Source organism: Podarcis pityusensis, assembly GCF_964106645.2.
Source record: "Podarcis pityusensis genome assembly, chromosome: 12".
Lineage (NCBI taxonomy): Eukaryota > Metazoa > Chordata > Lepidosauria > Squamata > Lacertidae > Podarcis > Podarcis pityusensis.
The window spans coordinates 14112681-14128382 of NC_138037.1; the positions used below are offsets into that span (position 1 = coordinate 14112681).

The following is a 15702-nucleotide window of genomic DNA, read 5'->3' on the forward strand; positions in this document are numbered from 1 at the left end:
ATCACTGGCAGGGTCCTCTAACCTGGACATATTTCGGGGCCTCTAACCTGGACATATTTCTTCCAATCCCTGCATTCAGGCCAACATAATGAGCTAATCAAGATATTATTAAGATAGGTTACAAAAGCAGGAGTCTTATGGCTTGATAACTTCCTACTCCTTCATCTCAAATTGCTTTTTTTCAAACTGCAATTCTCCTTTTTCTGAAATCATTTCCTTGGTAGGTAGCATACAGGTTATCAGAATACTCATCCACTGTCAGTAGCTTTGGATCTGAAGGGCTTAGGTCAAAAATGGAAAACTATTCGTCCATCCCCTCCCATCTCTTCCTCCTGTGGGGGGTGGCAGGAATCATTCTGTGCACTGTATCTTCCACAGCCATCTCGGTGTGTCTTGAGGTTGATAACTGCTGTCCTAGCTCCTCTAGCCCAGAAATGGTGTCCAAGGTGAGGGCCTGGGATCCATTTTGCAGCTCCAGTGACACAGCAAGGCTTTCGATAGCCTTGCTTCTGTGCATCATGTTCTTCCAAGGGTTTCTCTCCTTCAGTGGGTGATCTTCCTCCTCTGTAGAGGCACTTCACCTGTGTTGCTGTTCCAACACAGTCCACGCGCCTCTATCTAGAAATTCTGCATCTTGCCCAGTAGTTCAAAGTGTGGATAGGCTTCTTGGGACTTCTCACCATAATGAAACACAGAGGAACATAAAATACATTTTAACTCTAACTCTAGGAGTGGTGCCACAAATTAAGATGAATGCATTCATCTTCCTGAAAGGAAAAGATTGCAGAAATGTTTTCATAACAGCAGCAGTGGGTTCAGAAGATTTTCTACAATACTTGGAGAGGAAGCCAGCAGATGTTAATATCCTGCTCAACTCACAGCAGAGGTAAATTTATTATTCCCCCCACTCACCCACCCCCACCTTAAGCATTCAAGCATATTCCTGTGTAATTTTGCCAAATAGTTGCAGTTTACCAAGGGGGAGAAAATGGGAGATTGAGATTCTTCTAGATTGAGCCTCAGTGAGATATAAACAATATTGATTTTTAGTGATGACGAGTAGCTTGTGAGGTGCTATTTTATCCCCTAGGCCATAGCTAAATGATAATGGCTTTTACATGTTGCCAAAGAAGAGCAGTTGGAAAGGAGCTTTGAAAGGGAGTTGCATTTTAAGTCTCAGACTGAACTGCAGTTAGCGATTACCTGGGAGAATAGCTGGAAATAAGGCGTGTGGTTAAGTGAAAATGCTAATGCTTAGTGAGAGTTAACTGAAGACCTAAGCATCTGTTTAGTGTTTACATCAGCACATTTTGAGATGAGCTAATATTAACAAAAAGCCTTCAGGAATTAACATGCACGGAAATTTCTTTTGTTAGATGGCCTCCTCTCTAGAGAAACCAGACTTCAGAAGCATGGAGATCAGTTCTAGCATGACTTGCCTTTATGATCTAGAAAGCTTAGGGTATGGGTGGAGAACCTGTGGCCTTCTAGATACCTGTTGGCTTAGTACTCCCATCAGCCCCAGCCAGCATGGTCAAGGGACAGGGATGATAAGAGCTGTAGTCAGACAACATTTAGAGTGCTTCCCCGTTCTTCATCTCTGGTTTACAGAGAGATATAGCTGTCTGTGCCTCAGTTACACAGGCCCTGGTTGTTTCCAAACTAAGTTATTGCTATGTGTTCTATGAAGGGCAGCCTTTAAAGACAGTATGGAAACTTCAGCTGGTACAAAATGCAGCTATTCAGATACTGGTGGAGGCCCAGTGGTTGGAGCATATAGCATTATTGCTGGAACAGCTGTAGTTGTTGCCTATTTGTGCTGATAATGCCCTTTAAAGTTCTAAACTTTCTGGGACCAAGCTATTTGAAGTACCACCTCTACCCATATGAATCTGTGCAGGCCTTAAGGTCAGCCTCAGAACCCCTGTTTGCGGGCCTGCAGCAATCTAATAGACTGGTGGGTATGAAAGATGGGGCCCTTTTGGTAGCGACTTCAAAGAGAGTTAAGAGACTGAGGTTCTGACTACATTACACAGCAAGTGAAAGAAAAGATTGCAGACATCAGTGCTGTAGCCAACACAGAAGCACTATATGAAGAAAGAGGAAAGGATGAAAGAGATAGGAAAATGGTGGACAGAAAACTATGGGAGTGAAATTAATCCAAAGGAGAGAAGTTAAGATAACTAGCCAGACACACAGGCTGAGTTTCAGAAGCTTGACTCATCAGTATGAGTTTTAAAAAAGGAGAACAGTGAGACAAACATCATAAAGTTTGCAATCTAGGCAATTTATCCTTAACTCGACTTGAGGGATTATCTGGAGATAAAAAAGGATTTTAACGTAATAAAACCAAGACACATTTTATGATCCTATCATCAGGAAAAGGATGCAACTGAGCTCTACTTAACAACTGTCAAAAGTAGTACAAGAACCTCAAGAGAGTCTCCAAGATTTCTTAATTAGAGAGCTGGACCCGAGGAAAAAAGTCCTGTTTACCTCAAGCCTAATGTATGATCCCACCAGACAAAACGTTCTGCTCCATTCCATCCTTAAAGGACTACAGAGTTAATATTTGGCTTATGTTGCAGCCTTATATAGAAGGACAGCCAATATTGTGTTTGAAAAAAGGAAACACAGTTGTCAGTGATGAAATAGAGACACAGCAGAAATAGGAAAATAGAATGTGTGTTGTGACAGGGGGAAAACTGCAGCAGCGGCTCGCTGCTCAAGTTCATGGAAAAGTATAACCCTCTGCTGAATGAGATAAGGGAACTGAAAGCAAGCTCTGAAGAAATTAAAGATATAAAAGCCGAAATTAATTTCCCAAAGTAATCTTTTCAGAGTACCAACCTACCTGCCAATAGTAGAAAAGGGGAGGAGCACTGATAAATACAACACCAAGCATAGTTTTTAGGTGTTGCCAATAAGCAATAAACAGCTAGCACCAAAACAGGGACCATCTAGAACCACAAATCACAAGAATGTGCTATATCTTAACTCTGATTATTCTGACAGTCTCATGTGCCCTAGATGATGAGCAAACAGCTCACTTACATTATTTCATTGGATCTAAGGCATTTAGATATTGATTAGTCCTTAGCATCTCTAAGTGGTAAACATAAAAAAAAAAAAACCAAGCAGGGAAAACAATAAAAAGAAATAAAGCCAGACACTACCTTTTAAGTTACCATGCCCACCTACCAGAGACAGGATGTTTTGTGGATAGGACCCTTGATTCTGATTTCCCTTCTCTGCCACTCCTGTTACAGCCAGTGTGGCTCAGCTTTAGACCAGCTTGATCCAGATGAAGAAGTGAACTTGGATGTGGCGATAAAGCTGGCCATGGGGCTTTTAAGGCCCTCAGAATGCTGCGGTCATAACACTAGAGACAAGAACCACAACCAACAGTGGACAATCAGTTTGGGACACCCTCATTCTTCTGCTTTTCTTCAACCGTGGTACAAATTAGTGGGCCTTGATATAAAAATCATACATAAATAAATCCAGCTATTGCCATATTACTGGTCAGGATACAGGAGATGGTTTTATTCTTTTCTGGGAGAAGAAAGTTAATTAGAGTTTGTGTTAAGCTTCTGTTTATTTAGCCTATCTTAAGCTTTTTCTTCCGTTAACTTCTGGGGAGAGGCAGGCAGATTCCAGTGAAGTTGACTAAATTTATGTGACTGTTGTACTGTTTAGGCCTCCGCTGAAGTGGCTCTGAATCAATAAAAGAATGATTTGTATCTCCCTGGACTATAGTATAACTTATACCATTAGGATTTAAATTTCCCACCACTAGAAGTGAGAGTGAGCAGAGGGCCCTGGCTTTTAAGTTATGCTAGTACAGTGGTACCTTGGGTTACATACGCTTCAGGTTACAGACTCCGCTAACCCAGAAATAGTACCTCGGGTTAAGAACTTTGCTTCAGGATGAGAACAGAAATCGTGCTCCGGCGGCGCAGAGGCAGAAGGCCCCATTAGCTAAAGTGGTGCTTCAGGTTAAGAACAGTTTCAGGTTAAGAACCGACCTCCGGAACGAATTAAGTACTTAACCCAAGGTACCACTGTATGCCTGCCAGCGATGGTAATGCTTTTAGGCATTTCAGCACCTTTTCCCCTCTGCAGAGGCAAGAGACCTATTAGGATGGTCTGTCCTCAGGGGCTGATGGATCCAGTGGATTTCCAGGCGGCTCTGGGGGGTTTTTCTGGCTGATATGACTGGCACTCCTGTCAAAGCTCTGCTCAACAACTGGAACATCCAAATGGCTCAGGTTGTTGACGCAATCACCCTTGAGCGCCGTCTCCTGCTTCGTGGAGCCCGCTTGGATCCCTGGTATATGCCAGAGCTTAGGGTGAGGAAGCAAACTGGGGATCGATCTTACATGAGTAGAGGAAAAGTTGGGTCAGATGCAAATGAACACTGGTCAAGCAAGAAGAGAAAGGCATTTGAATATTCCTGAGTTCCCATACTATCAATCATTGTTAGGAAGAGTACCTCTTTGTGGATTGATTTACAGAGATAGCAGCCAAGACCAACCATAACCTTCCTGCCATGCACACCTCAGCATTAGCTTTCCAAGCAGTATGGAGATTTCTGGAGTCAAAGAACCTAGCTATGGAATATTTTAGAACAGCAGCGAGGCAGAGTAGCACAACAAAATGCTTCACAACAAAGGTCTCCTGTAAACTGATCTTGGAGAAGATCCCAAACTGGCCACAGTAGATCAACTGAATGACACTGAATGGGCACAATGGAGGCAGAGAAGTAATATCAATTTTCTGCCATAGCCACCACCCAATAAACTCTAAAATGTGTTCTGCACCATGTTCAGTTGTGTTTCATCTTATTTTCTTCCATTTGTACTTTATCACTTAGGAAACATTCATACTTGCATTTGTAGTTAAAAAAAAACAACCCACAGAAAAACCAAATGTTTAGAACAAGCCTCCTATCATTGCTAGCATCAGCTCAAGTAAAGAGTGCTGGAGAAATTTTCCAGTGTTCTATTCAGAACATGGAAACAGTGATTAGTCCTACAAATCTGCAGATAACGCTCCTTCTTGACAGTATGAACAATAGACTCATTTTAAAGCAGAATGGCTTCCATTAGTCATTCAAAGGAACAAAACCAAGAAGGAGAGTCATGTTGCATGCAAGACAAGAATTTCAAGCTATTTTGTTTTAGATTAGTGATACAGTTCTGTTGGTAGCAGAATTCTGAAATTTTGTTTGCATCAGCAAAAGGCTGAAGGAGACAAATCCCAGCAAGACTCCTAGGACAACAATGAAAAATTAATAATTTTCCGCAAAAAATGCAAGAAACAGACAATACTGGGTATAATAAAGGAACAATCTTGAGTCAAGTCTATGGGTGCTTTGTATGTAAATAGTTCATATGTTCTATATAGGAAATGTGGAATAGAAGCTATTTGGAAAGATAGGAAGTGACGCAGAACACTATTTGTACCCAAAACTCCCCTTAGTCCCCCAGCCTTTGACAAGACTCAAGAGAATAAACTGAAAATGATTATAATTTGAAGACTAGGCTAATTGGTTTTAGTGGTTTTGCTAAGCTGGGAAGTTCATAAAGGGTCTGTCCCAAACTGATGTGCTTCGGGGTGCTAAATGCCCAGCTTGGGTTTGTATTAAAGTAACTTGCATTGAGGAGTTGGAAAAACAAGTAGAACCATTCCAATGGGATATCATTAGGAACAATCCAGTTCATTTGGGGTAGCACCTTTTATCAATGAGATATGGCAGGATAAGAAAAGAATTCAGAGAATGGCAAGAAACAAAGTTCTAAGGAAAAGCTGGAGGAACTTGTTACACCTTTTAATGTTAGGTATGGTTTTTTTGCATGTTCTTTTTATGGCTCTTTTGTGGCTGTCAGTTAGGGACGCGGGTGGCGCTGTGGGTAAAACCTCAGCGCCTAGGACTTGCCGATCGCATGGTCGGTGGTTCGAATCCCCGCAGCGGGGTGCGCTCCCGTCGTTCGGTCCCAGCGCCTGCCAACCTAGCAGTTCGAAAGCACCCCCGGGTGCAAGTAGATAAATAGGGACGGCTTACCAGCGGGAAGGTAAACGGCGTTCCGTGTGCTGCGCTGGGTTGCCAGATGCAGCTTGTCACGCTGGCCACGTGACCCGGAAGTGTCTGCGGACAGCGCTGGCTCCTGGCCTATAGAGTGAGATGAGCGCACAACCCTAGAGTCTGGCAAGACTGGCCCGTACGGGCAGGGGTACCTTTACCTTTACCTTTATGGTTTTTTTGCATGTTCTTTTTATGGCTCTCTTGTGGCTGTCAGTGAGTGCATGAATCAACTTTCTGCTTTCTCTCCAGAAAACAGAGAGGTAATTTCAAAAAGTGACAGCGCTTTTTGAAAAACAGCAACTGTGATGTAGGTGCAGGGATGGAAAGGAAACCAAAGAAATAAAATGCATGCTGTATTTGCTAGAACTTAAAGAGCTCCCAGAATGCATGAGAAATGATGACGGAACTTGCTAAGAAGACAGTCCCTAAAGACGATTCCCAATTATGCTTTCCTGTAGCAGTAAACACAGGCCGAAGTAGGAAGGCACTCACTCCACATCCCACCCCTAAAATTCCCAAAATGTACTCTGCACAGGCCCAGATGGCCAATGGAAGGCCACCAGTTACAGGTAAGCAACCTGCTTTGGGGGGGGGGTGGACTTCTGCTTTTCCCCAATCTTAAAACTATAGCAACATTAATTCTATTGCAGACAAAATTGGTTTCCGGTAGACTAGCTCTGGTCTCATAAGAAGCCTGCTGGAATGTGGAGCAAAAGAGAAAGAAAATGACTACAAGGGAGATGTTTCTTTGTGGGTGTCCTTTTGCTAGATTGGCATCTGCTTCTGCCTACAAGGCCACAGACCAGGGATGGGAAAACTATGGCTCTCCAAATGTTGTTGGATGACAACTTTTTGACCATTGGCCATGCTGGTTTGGGCGGATGGGAGTAATAGTTCAACATCATCTGGAAAGCCACAAGTTCCCCACTCCTACTGTAGACAAAGAGGTACCATTTGCCAACTAAGACAAATGGAATATTTGCACTGGCATGTGAAGATGTAAACCTGTGAATGTGCATGCAGTAGCTGGGGGAGACTCTATTACAGAAACCTTTTTAAAGATTCAGAATGTCATAAATATGCTATCAGAATAAGTCAGTAGGAGTACCTATCTATACTGGTGATTGCATTAGCTTTCAGAAAATATTACTCCGTATTCAATAACGGTATGTGAAATACCATATTAAAAATTAAGACAAGACATTTCTTACTTAACAGTTACATTGGGTGAAAGATTTTGGTGCTGATCAAGCATGCCTCATGTGACTCAACCGATGTTTGCATAGTGATTTAATGTAAAGATCTGGATGCCATTCAAAAGAGCTTTTTTTAAATATATACAAAATATAACTCAAGGATCTAAGCCATATTTAAAGCAATGTACAAAAAATACTTTAGCATTTAAAAGTGTTTCTTCACAATTCTTACAAAAATGAATGTACAATTTGATTTTGTCTTTAAAGATTACCTATGGAAGCAGTCTCATGACAAGGAAGCACAAAGCAAAGCGGCGTGGTTTTCCCACTCAAGGCAAAACACTGCACAGTTAAGTCATTTGGTTCTCTGGAAGGGGTGTATTCATCTTCTTCACTGTTTCCTTAGTTTATATAAATAGTTACATGGTCAAGGACTTAATATTTCATCCAAAACACGCAGAGCCGTTTCATAGAGGGTTCTGAAAACAAGAGCAGGGAGCAGCTGTGTAAGTTACACAAATGACTGGCAAATGAAGAGTTTTCCATTAACTAAAACATCTGCTTACTATGACATTTCTGATACTCTTATGCAAAAGTATGGATGTCAGATTAAAATTAATTGCTTCACAGCACTATGAACTGGGTTTTGTACTGATTAGATTTATATCTCCTAGTCAAGGCCCCATCCTGGTGATCTTCCTATGCAGCTACGTATAAGGTTTCTTGTACCGAAGAGCTTATTGGGAGAGCATTGAGCTTCAAACAAAAGTACTCCGTCTCATATCCCCATTCCACACTGTTGTGTACACTGTATTAAGAAAGAAACCTGCACAAGATGCTAACGGAAACAAGCCATGTTACCTTTGATGGATTCCTAAGATTTTAGAAATTTGATGCATTCTCACAATGAGAAAGATCCTGGGGGTAAAGTACTCAAAGTCTTTATTAGCTAGCTCCAAGTATTAAGAACATTGTTTGTTTATTAACACGGAGAGACGTGGCTAAGAGTATCCATTTGCAAATGGCATTAGCTGGAATCTTTTAAAGAATTAAATAACATACTGATCACTGAATCAAAAACCACTGATGCCTTCTATTGTATTTGATCTCCTCTTGCATGACCTAATAAGTTCAATATACATGAAGTATGGAGAAAAGCAGAAGGTTTGCTGCTAACATATAGCTGCATGTGTTGTTCAAAAACTAAACAAAAAACCCCTTTAGAATTGCAAGAAAAAACTGAAAGGCATTTCTTTCTTTCTTTCTTTCTTTCCATGCTCCGTGTGGGCCTCAAATAACTTATTACGCAACAAGATAGCTCAGTCAGGAGAGCACGAGATTCTGAATCTTAGGGTTATCTGTTCAAGCCCCACATTGTGCAAAACGATTCATGCATTGCAGAGGGCTGGACTAGATGACCCTCGTGGTCCCTTCTAACTTTGCAATTCTATTATGATACATAAGGCCAATGAGAAGATAAAATCTAAACTGCTTAAGACCAGACTGCTTCATATGGTTTTATGTACTATTATTGCAGGTGTTCTGATATTTTTAATGAATAGTGGTATATCAATATTTTTGCAAATAAAATAATGCATTACACACCAGCACTAGTATATATCTTTTCTACATTGCAGAACGTAAACATTCCACCAAAGGTTTACCTTTCCATGCTGCTACCATCTTCCTTGATAATCTCGCTGTATGATGTTAACTTCCTCTGAAGGGCAGATGCTATATCCTTTATGTATGATGGCCTATGCTTACCTGCTGAAAAACATGATTATGAAAACTAGTGAGCCTTACTGAGAAACAGAAATAGGTAGAACAGAAAAGGGAACCGAAACATTCCCTTAAGGTGTAAAAGTAAATCCACTAATCATGGCTGCACTAAAAGAATCCTTTCAAGCTAGCCATGAATTCAATTGCCTTTTTGAACAGAGGCAATAATTTGTTCTGGAAATCAAATAGCATTTTGTGAAAAATAAATACTACAAGGTATTTGCATTTATACAGAATCTGAAGTTTTCAGTAAGTGTTAGATCTTTGCCGCCCAAAAGAAACCTATTCGGGAAAATGCTAGCAATTTGGTTTTTTACCCCTTCTCCAATAATTTCTAGCATAGAATTGGCCCTTTAACTACCCTCCCCCCGCAACACACTCAGAGTTCATGCTTTCATTCAGCTATCTATGACCTCGATCTCTCTCTTCTGGTTAGTCACAGTTAGGATTTTTACCCCAATATGAATCACTCAACATTTACAGTTGTTAAACCTCATTCTCCATTTTAACACCTATTCAAGCTAGCTTGCAGAGATTCCCTTGTAGCATTTCACAGTCTGCTTGTATTTCCAACATCTCGGATAATTTGACATCATCTGCAAACTTGGTTACTTCCCTGCTCTCTCAACTTCAAATCATTTTTAACAAGTTAAGTGGCCTTGGTCCCTATACAGATCCTTAGGAGAGTCATACTTATCTCCCTCTCTTAGGTGAACCAGTTTACTTCCAATGCCTGCTTCTTGATCTTTTACTAGAAAGCTTTAACTAGCAAGCTTATTCTAAAGTCTTTGATGAGGGGTTGTCAAAAGCAATTCGGGAGTCCAAAAATCGGAATTAAACTTGTGCAGCTTTCAGTGATTTCAAAGTTTTGTTTTTACTCACCTTTAATTAAAGCAACAATGTACACAGTTGCTGCAATGCTGACAATCCCTTCAATTTCTTCAGACTCAATGGACTCTGTTAACTCCTTTAGAAAAGATCTAAGAATGAACGGAATATGCATTAAATATACAAGTAAAGAGGGGGAAAAAACAATAGCTTTCAGAGTTCTTAGGTTTAAGATCCTGTGCAAAACTCTTAATAACTTCAAGGTACTGTTACCAAATCCATTGCTGTCACTTCGCCCTCCCCAGGAACCTCAGAACAGCTACTTCCTTTCTCCACCTTCAGCCCAGTTTTTTCCCCTCCCTTCTACCTCAAACTTTCCACTGCAGCCTCTCTAGGCAGACCATAGCCCTAATCCCTTTCCAAGTTAACTCCCTCTGTTCCAGTGTATCTGGGTGAGGAGGTGGGCAAATAGGACAAAACACCGCATCTCCATTCTTAGCATTACAATAATAGAATTCTCGAGTTGGAAGGGGCCATGAGGATCGACTAGTCCAACCCCCTGCAGTGCAGGGATCTTTTTGCCCAACGTGAACTCTCGACTCTGAGATTAAGAGTCTCATGCTCTACCTACTGAGCTCTCCCACTGCTACCAAATGTACAATTCCTGACAATTTTCTTAAAATGCACAAGCATTTAGAAACATAAAGTCACCAACCTAGTACAACTAAATAGTCATACATATAGTTAGAGGGAGAATCCTTCTAGATGTAACCCACTGTGATGGAAACATAAGTAAAGATGACAACATCCTTTGTATAATTCAGCAGCTCACGTCTTATACAAAACTGCCTGTGAACTACACCCTATCTGGGTGAGGGAAACCAAGTACAATCATATTCAGCTTCTCATGTTGCATTTGAAAGTGAAAATGGCAAAATATTCAGTCTTCTAGGAGTAACGCACCACTGCCACCCCATACACACTCACACTTTTCTTCCTAGGAAATAGTTCTCATGAGAAAGGAAGTGCATGTCAGCCCCAAGCTAAACTGATGACAAAGTATGGTTTCAGCAGCAATGGTTACAAGATAGATTGATTTTAGATTCAAGGACTGTATGTGGCAAAAATGGTAGTTTCAAATGCAACAAGTTCCTGATCCCTGGAAACTGAACAGTTCAATATGAGCTCTAAAACTGTGTTTTTTAGATTAATGTTGTCAAATACAGAAATAAGTACAGTATATGAATAGAAGTAAGTACATGAATAATTAAACAGGTTCTTAGTAAATAGATTTCCAGGTCAAATCAAGTATAACAGACTAGGGCATGTCATTTTAGAGGGAGAACCTTAATTTTTGCAAATTTCTTCGGTGAGTGGTCTTAAAACTGACTGTCCGTCATTCTGCTCCAATACATATACAGTACTTGAGAAACTGAAGCAGCTTGGAAGAGTCTTTGTTCATCCATTTTGTTCAAGGAAATGCATAGTAGAATAGGCTTCAACTAGATAGCTTAAAGCCCGGGATGGGGTGGAGTGGGAATAACAGTAGCTTGCTTCAAGATAAAGGCACTGACTGGAGAACAGCTTGTCACTTACTGCCAAGGCAGAGACCACCATGTGGGGGAGGAGAGTTCTAAGGAGGTGGGGTCTTCTTTCCTCTCTCTGATACAGCTGTCAAACTAAGCCAAGGAACACAGCCCAATTGCCTGGGGTTGGGGGCCCCATAGTGGCAATCTACGGTGCATTTTGATGTGGGCAACTGCATGTATCCCGAGTAGTTATGACCAAATATGTATATTTAAAGTAGAACCCATTTTCCTGGATTTTTTTAATTATTTTTTTAAAATGTAGGGTGGATCAACATTGCAGGCCTAAAATAGCTCTGTTTGTATTATGTTTGAAGAGTGGTAAAACTAGTCTTCAACATACTAGTGCTAAATTAAGGTTCCAATAAAAAAGAAAGTATAACTAAATGCATTCAGGCTGCCATTATAAAGTGTAGGTCTGAAGGAGCTCTTACCAATTTGTAAAATAAAGGAAGAAAGAAACAAAAAGCCTAGCATAAAAGTTGGCTGATAAGACATGGAGATCTGCCAGTGGATATTAACTGCCTTTGTATCTACAAGGAATTAAAGCTTGGCTCCAATTCATACTTACCCCATCAGCTCTCTCTTTCGCACGCTCATGTAAAGCACTGCCATCAGCAGCCCACATCACACTCAAGGGTTCAACTGCATGGTACAGGGGAGGAAGGTACACTTGCTCCTCCGCAATGTAGGCAGGAGTACAAGCAGTGATGCAAGAAGAAATGGGGCTATCTGCTTTGCCGCATACATTTGGGAGGGTGGGGATAGAAAGAACTTACCTGACCACATTTGCTGACTTGTTCACTATTGCCATCAAAATACTTGATAGTGGGGGGAGGTCTGAAAAAGACTTAGGTGGAGTCAGCTCTTCTGGAGTGGACGCCTAAAGTGGAAGAAACCCAAAGAGACTCTATTCAGGCAAACTGGAAGTGAATACACAGCAGGCAAAGAATTGTGATACTTTAAGTTTATGTAATATTCAACCAGAACCGGAACAGCCAGAAAAAGAATTACTAGATGTCTACAATTAGGATTTTAAAAAAGGAAAGCTGACAGGCGGAAGGAGCATTCAGCTCCTATTGTCTCGTTACTTGATACCATTTTTGAGGCAAAGCATAGAGCCAGCCACTTCTTGCTCAGCCCCTTGCCATGAGTAGTCCTAGAATGTGTACCGGAGAACTTATTTAAATAAAAAAAAATTATACAGTGGAACATGTGCATGCAGAATACCACCTAATAACAAAAGTGCAGTTTTTCTAAGGATTAGGAAGCCAATCCATTTTATGAGTGAATGAAAGGTCATGAGAATTGGCTTTGGAAACTGCCATCCCCTTGACAAAAGCAGTACTTGCTACATGACATTATCTCAAACCGTACATTAGCAATTGTTGTGGCTTTGATAGGGGAATGCACACTAAGCTCTAACAGCTCTGAAAGGTCTGTTGCACCTGCTGGCATTCAGAGCAGTGTGAAGGTTGACAGTGGCTTAATAGTAAATTTAGGGGTCATAACTAACGGGGAACAGATGGCATAGTGCTCTCTCATTGGGTAGGAATGAGGGGGGGGGGGTGTCCACTGACCAGCTTGAGGTCTGAACTCGCAGCTATCACTTGAAAATCTCATTCAAAGTACCATTACCAAGTCCTTCAGCTCTGTGTCCTTGACACCGCCCTTACTAAAGTGTGACTCTTCCAAGCACGCTTTTGCCGTTCGGTTGAGTGAATTCCACATTTGAATGAACAATGATTAAGTGAGGAAAAAAGTATGCATAGGAGTGTGTAATTGTTTTAGAGCTTTTCTAGCACTCATCATTAATGCAGCTACATTATTATTATTTGGCTCGTGTCCTCACAGATCTGCAACTTAACAACAATGAAGCTGCCTTTTCTTGGGGACTTTAGGCTAGGGCCTGGAGAACGGTATGAAATCACATGACAGCTTGTATGAAGCTGAGATCTGGCCTGTAAGCTGCCTAGATAGGAGACAACTTGGAAGCCATACAATTCATTAGCCACTCTGAGCTCATCCATGAAAATACTACTACTAATAATAATTTATTATTTCTATGAAAATGAAATGAAAACAAATTGTGCAGATCTGAACAGACAGCTGGACTAGATGTGATGTTTCTAGAATCAGCCTTCACTCTACTGGTGCCCAAATAATTTGCTTAGGTAGTGTCCTTTGTATGCTTGAAAACTGCCTGAACACCCCTTGGCATATTTCCCCAAAGCCTTGGTTTTTCATAGGTCCTTGAGACACTGGACCTAATACCAGTAAACATGTCACAGCAGAGCTGAGGCTTGGTATATACCCTGGCTGGGCTCCCTGATTGGGGTCCACACCAAAGGGAATGGTAATTGTCAGGATTTCTTGCACAAAAGAGAGCAAGGTGGATGACCATCCCCCGCCCCCAGTATATGTCTGGCAAGACATTTATTTCAGATAATTTTGAGCTGCTAAAAAATATCTAAGTGGTATACAAAAACACAACACAGAAAATGTAAGTCTGTATAATAAAAACAAATGCAAACAAAAAAAACCCAATAAAACATTATTCTAAGAAACAAAGACATAAATTCAGCAGCTGTGCTCCTCATCCAAGAAGCTAACTGTGATAGCTTTAAGATTTCTGGTGCAGCCTATGTCTCATTTCTTTCTTCTGAGGGGGAAGCACAGAGCAACAGACGGCAAAAGCTAATCAGAAGATACAGTTTAAAATGCTTCTTTCATGGTTGTTAGCAAAGAACCAGGAGGGAAGGTAGTGGTCCCCATGTCTCACCTTACAAAAGGTCACTGACAGCATCAAAGTAATAATAGGGACCAAGCATTCCTTTAGCCTTTCAGTTTTGCAGAACATTCTACATTTTGCTCACTGTAATTTTGCGTGACGGATTACTGCCATGAGACCCTTCAGGCTGACTTTCAATTCCCATAAGAATGATAGTGAGACATGAAGCATTTCTAATAACCTTGAGGCCAAAATCTTTGACATGTAGACCAGTGGTGGTTCCCCACTTACAGCAAACAGCAGCTGCAAGTCTGGAAAGTATTCCACACCACTCTCTCCTTTTCTTCCCATCACTGCTGCTGCCACCTTTATACTTCTTGTTTTAGGTATTGGTCAAGGTGGGCAGAGCCACTCAGAACTCACATTTTCAGTTCAGGTAGAATCAATGCTTGTTAGAAGTCCCCCTCATCCCCGAACAATCTATCCAGCTTTTCTGAGTGGAAATGAACACATGTGGGCTTGAACATATTTTAAAGGCTCTTAGGAAGCAGTCCATGGAAAACAGATACTCCTAGCATGCTTCATAGTAGCAGTAGCTAACCCTGTGGTACACTCTACATTAGTTTGGACTATAGCTCCCATAATTCCTGACTCTAATGGCTGATGCAAGCTACAACATCTGGAGGGTCACAGATTAGTCACCACTCTAGACCATCAACTGTATATAAGATGGGGGGGGGAGTAGCATTATTCAAGATAAATGAAAGGTAGTTTGTTAACTGGCACTGGATTTTTGTCGTTATATCTAAACTCTTCCAAAAACTGAAGACAAGCCAGTTTCTCCAACAATAATAAATTTATGGTAAGGTTATTAGACAATAAAAATGAACTGCAGTTTTATAGCTGTAATAAAAAGTGCAACAGCAAGCAATTTATATTCACAAGAATAAGATCTTGGATTTATGGTGACATTCTTTTTATAAAATACACTGAGTATACAAGTTAGTACAAAAAATATATCTCAGCACCAATTCACTAATAAACCTGTGCATGATCACTTGATACCTCCCTTTCCCTTCATGCTTACAGAGCATTTTTAGAAAGAAAGCAAAACAAAGCCTTGTACCTTGTGTTGCAAGGTGTAGCCTGTCTCGACTACTGTTGCAGCGAGCAGAGAAGAAAGGACTCCATGGTGAACAGCTGGACAAGTCAAAGCACAACACTGAACCACATGTACAAATTCTCGAAGAGGCTCCTGAACAGAATGAATGAACTAGAAGAAATAAAAAATAGTTTTATATTATATTATAATTATGTTTATTTATATCCGCATATTTCCCAGACTGGAACACAAAAGACAGTGTACACAATTTAAAATACAAATAAAATACAGAAGACTAAAAACATACAAAAGGTAATACAGTAGTTAAAATGTAATTAAAATGCAGATAGTAAAAAAAGCACATCACTATTTAAAAGCCTGTTGGAATA

General features: G+C 40.8%; 1 protein-coding gene across 6 annotated transcripts in view; it reads right to left on the reverse strand.

The window, feature by feature from the left end:
• Nucleotides 1-7360: 7360 nt before the first annotated feature.
• The window catches only part of NCAPG2 (non-SMC condensin II complex subunit G2), a 35200-nt gene continuing 26858 nt past the window's right edge, over nucleotides 7361-15702 (reverse strand). For 5 of the 6 annotated variants that reach the window (XM_080974004.1, XM_080974005.1, XM_080974006.1 and 2 more), the window contains exons 24-28: nucleotides 15338-15484; nucleotides 12260-12363; nucleotides 9949-10046; nucleotides 8949-9054; nucleotides 7361-7763 (exon numbers count right to left, since the gene is read on the reverse strand). In XM_080974004.1, the coding sequence (XP_080830130.1) occupies nucleotides 7712-7763; nucleotides 8949-9054; nucleotides 9949-10046; nucleotides 12260-12363; nucleotides 15338-15484 (507 nt within the window). In that variant the 3' untranslated portion in view covers nucleotides 7361-7711. The remainder of the gene's footprint in view (nucleotides 7764-8948; nucleotides 9055-9948; nucleotides 10047-12259; nucleotides 12364-15337; nucleotides 15485-15702) is intronic. The other variant, XM_080974009.1, reaches the window with a different exon arrangement.